This window comes from Eumetopias jubatus, unplaced genomic scaffold, assembly GCF_037043125.1.
Source record: "Eumetopias jubatus isolate StellerSeaLion01/CBP00866 unplaced genomic scaffold, mEumJub1_p1.0 scaffold_15, whole genome shotgun sequence".
Lineage (NCBI taxonomy): Eukaryota > Metazoa > Chordata > Mammalia > Carnivora > Otariidae > Eumetopias > Eumetopias jubatus.
The window spans coordinates 59,248,722-59,253,113 of record NW_028274821.1 but is presented as its reverse complement, the minus strand read 5'-3'; the positions used below and the strand labels follow the sequence as shown (position 1 = coordinate 59,253,113).

The following is a 4,392-nucleotide window of genomic DNA, read 5'->3' as shown; positions in this document are numbered from 1 at the left end:
GCTAGCCTGAGGTCCCAGTTATATGACAGAGACTGAGTTACTCAGAGGCCCCTGCTTCCCTGTAAAATGCGGAAGACACACAGCATAGGCAGACATAAAATTTTTGCCTTAGGTATATTAATATCATTGACTAGACAGAAATGTCTTTTATTTTATAAAGTTTCTTTAGATTTTCAGGTTCTGCATTTCATGCTTTTGACTGATACACAGGCTAACTTTAGATAACTTGGTCTTTTAGTTGAATCCCACAGGTTAAGTTTATTTACAATTTTAGGGACATCATATTGTGATCCCCACGTATTGACTCAAGCAAGCCATCAAAAAACCAACATGTATTTCTGCCTTCAGTATTTTTAGGGATAAAGGAGAGTGTTTGAAATGGAAGCATCCAACCAATCTGCCATGACAGGATTTGTTTTGCTTGGCCTCTCTGCCCATCCAAAACTAGAGAAAACGTTCTTTGTGCTCATCCTCCTGATGTACCTGGTGATCCTGCTGGGCAACGGGCTCCTCATCCTGGTGACCCTCCTTGACTCCCGCCTGCACACGCCCATGTACTTCTTCCTGGGGAACCTCTCCTTCCTGGACATCTGCTACACAACCTCCTCAGTCCCTCTAGTCCTGGATGGCTTCCTCACTCCCAGGAAAACCATCTCCTTCACAGGTTGTGCCGTGCAGATGTTTCTCTCCTTTGCCATGGGAGCCACAGAGTGTGTGCTTCTGGGCATGATGGCATTTGATCGCTATGTGGCCATCTGTAACCCCCTTAGATATCCTGTGGTCATGAGCAAGGCTGCTTGCGTGCCCATGGCTGTCAGCTCCTGGGCGGCTGGTGGAGTTAACTCCCTGGTGCAGATCTCTCTTGCAGTACAATTACCCTTCTGTGGGGACAATGTGATCAACCACTTCACCTGTGAGATCCTGGCTGTCCTGAAGTTGGCCTGTGCTGACATCTCCATCAATGTGATCAGCATGGGTGTGGCCAATGTGATCTTCCTGGGGGCCCCAGTTCTGTCCATCTTTGTCTCCTACATCTTCATCCTCACCGCCATCCTGAAGATCCCCTCAGCTGAGGGGAGGAAGAAGGCCTTCTCCACCTGCTCTGCCCACCTTACTGTAGTGGTCATCTTCTACGGGACTATTCTTGTCATGTATGGGAAGCCCAAATCTAAGGACCCCCTGGCGGCAGACAAGCAGGACGTTTCAGACAAGCTCACCTCCCTCTTCTACGGAGTGCTGACCCCCATGCTCAACCCCATCATCTACAGCCTCAGGAACAAGGCTGTGAAGACTGCTGTGAAGACCCTGGTGAGTCAGAAATACTTTGCCCAGTGAGAGTAGGAGGAAGCAGCCTATCTTGTGGTTCTGTGCACACAGATCCCATAGGAAATGGCTACTTCATAAGCATAGACTTGTTCAATGGTCCTACACAGCAGTTTCATCACAAAAGTGCCCAAACAATGCACATCAGTATGGGGCTTTCCTGAATGACTGACAATGGAACATCAAGTCTTTCTAATGAAAAGGGGGTTGTGCTAAATCACCTAGAAACGAGGATAAGTGACTATTAAATTTTATTTTTATTATGAAAAAATAAGTAAAAATTAAAACTTTGAAAGAAAAACATACTTTCCTTGTTCATGTACAGACCAGCTGCAGTTTGTATGTGCCATTATGTTGTTTTCTGCTCTACTGTGCAATAGAAAGGGAGGGTGGCAGTGAGGAAGAGTCACTTCTTAATTGGTGTCCAAACTGAAAAGCAACCTACCATTTGGGAAAATCACCAACACCAAGACATTTCACTCTGCAAGGCCCAAAGTGTTTCCTGTTTAATTATTTCCTGCTTAATATCCTAGAAACAATTTTGGGAAACTCCATCTTCTTTTACTGTACATAAAGCACATCTATTCGCTGGAATTCATATTTGCAACCAGCCAGACCCTAATGGTCAAACTCATTTTCCTCTCTCTCTTCAGGATTTGGACTTGACACTGGCACCAATTGCTAAAAATCTACTTGCAAATACCCTTGTGGTTAAGAGCATGGACTTTGGAGCCTGACTGATGTGGAGGTGCCTCTGCCTGTGTAATTTCAGGTACATTAAAAATAAAAAAGCTGCTTAATCTTGTAGACTCTGAGTTTTCTAATTTGCAAAATGGAGATAATTAAGCCAACCCCATGGAGTTGTTGTGAGGATTAAATTAAAATAAAGCACACACACACACACACACACACACACATAAAATGCACAATGGCTAGCAAAGAATATCTTCCAAATTGATAAGTGAACATTATTATTATTATTATTATTGAACTATATTAAATAACTCCTCTGTGGAAGCCTTATGACATTTGAAGACAGAATTCAATTCCACACTTAACCGAATCAATTCTAATTTATTATCATAGCACATTTTTGTTTGGCTTTCTAGTTTATGAGCCAACAATCACGTTTCTTTGGGCATTTTTCCCAGTCACCCCTCTTCCTTAACCACATAGGTAAGGTACTCACGTCTGTGCTGTGTGACACTGACCCTGCCTAAACCAATCAGATTCTTTCTGCAAGGTTTTGGGGATTGTTGTTAATAGCCAGGGAGTGAGTCCCTGGATCAATAACAGACAAACTTGGGAGTTTTGGGGTAATTGCGTTTGCCCATGTGTACTGGAGCGGTAAAGAGAAACCAAGTCTGCAAAGAGAAAAGAAAAAACAGCCAAAGAGCAAAGATGATGAGGGTATCCTCACATGTCCCCAGTTCTTGGTTTCCAATTTTCCCTAGGCCTGGCCCATATTCCTGCACTTTTGCTTCTAAAAGACACTCCTCTATCTTTATATTAGATTCTATTTTTCATGAATCTAGATTAAGTTACTTTCTTTGAAGGAGAGAACAAAAGTTATATCAAATATAATTACCAACTTGTATAAAGTAGATATTCTCTATAGTGTGCCTTGTGCAAAAAGAGTGCCAGGCTATAATGCATAGCAGAAATCTTACAGAACTCAGTTTTAAAACAACTGCTGTTAGCTCAATATGTAATGCTAATGCTTCTTGTAATCAATTACTCCCTTTCTGCTACAGTGGCTTTTCCCTCTATGGATCCTATCACCTGTAAATTTGGAACATGGTCTGGGTTCAAATCCCTGCCCTCCCACATAGAGCTGAGAGACCAAGAGTGTATTCTCTGCTCTTGAAGAATTTCCAGTATATTCTTCCACACAATGAAGTGGGAGTACTAAATTTCAGGTGACGCCCACCTGTGAATTTCCTTGGATCTATGGTTCCATTCTCTGGTAGAGAGTGGGGTTTTCACCATCTGAAAACTCAGAGGATTTGATTTAATGACTAGGGATCTTGCATAATATCTCTTTGGGCCAAGACTCACTTAGCAAAGTTCATATAGCTGTGAGATCATGATTATGGGATCCACTGATCCTTCCATATACTGCACCATCCAGAAGTAGCTAGCCCAAGAGAGTGACGTCATGGCCTTTTGAAAGCACAGCTAAGGCACCAGCTTAAAGAAAATGCCCTTCAAGAATGGGGGACCACCCTCCAGAACGCAGTATGAACCCTAAATCAGTGACTGTTTTATGGTACTGTGTTCCTAACAGGCAAAATACATGGTCCAGGAATCAAGGATGGTAGCAAGAATAGCCCTGGTTACATCACCTCCAGTTACCTACTGGGAGAATTTGTGCTTTCAGTCACTGTAACTCTAGGCTTTACTGGTCTATGGATCCTAGTTCCTAAAGGAGGGTTGCTTCCGCCAGGGGACACAGAAAGAGCCTCATTAAACATTTGTAGCACTTAATAGAGCTATAATTTATATCCATAACATTCACTTATTGTAAGGTACAGTTCAATGATTTTTCTGATAAATCTATACAGTTGTGCAATTATCACTACAAACCAATTTTAGAACATTTATATCATTTCACAAAGTTCCCTCATGCCCATCTGCAGTCAATCCCCAACTCCAGCCCCAGGTACCGACTAATCAACCCATTTCTAGAAAGATTTGCCTTCTCTAGAAATTTAGATAAGTGGAACCATACAATATGTAGACTTTTGTGTCTGGCATCTTTCATTTAGCATGTTTTTGAGACTCATCCAGTTATAAGATGCCTCAGTACTCTCCTTTTTGTTACAAACAAGTATATGGATCTACCACATCATGTTTATCTATTCATTGATGGACTTTTGGATTTTTCCAGTTTTAGGCTATCTTGAACAATGCTACTGTGAACATTCAAGTAACACAACTTTGTTTGGAATCGTGGGTCATATGGTATAAATGTGTTTAACTCTAAGAAACTGCTAAACTATTTTCCAAAGTGGCTGTATCATTTTAAATTTCCACAAACACTGTATGACATCTCCAGTTTCTCTACAT

At 41.8% G+C, this 4,392-nt stretch overlaps 1 protein-coding gene across 1 annotated transcript; it reads left to right on the top strand.

Moving 5' to 3' along the window:
- The first annotated feature begins 378 nt into the window (after positions 1–378).
- LOC114213524 (olfactory receptor 13C7-like) lies at positions 379–1,335 on the top strand. Its single transcript, XM_028108762.1, has one exon. It carries the CDS (start codon positions 379–381, stop codon positions 1,333–1,335), a length of 957 nt encoding a protein of 318 aa, XP_027964563.1.
- The last annotated feature ends 3,057 nt before the right edge of the window (positions 1,336–4,392 follow it).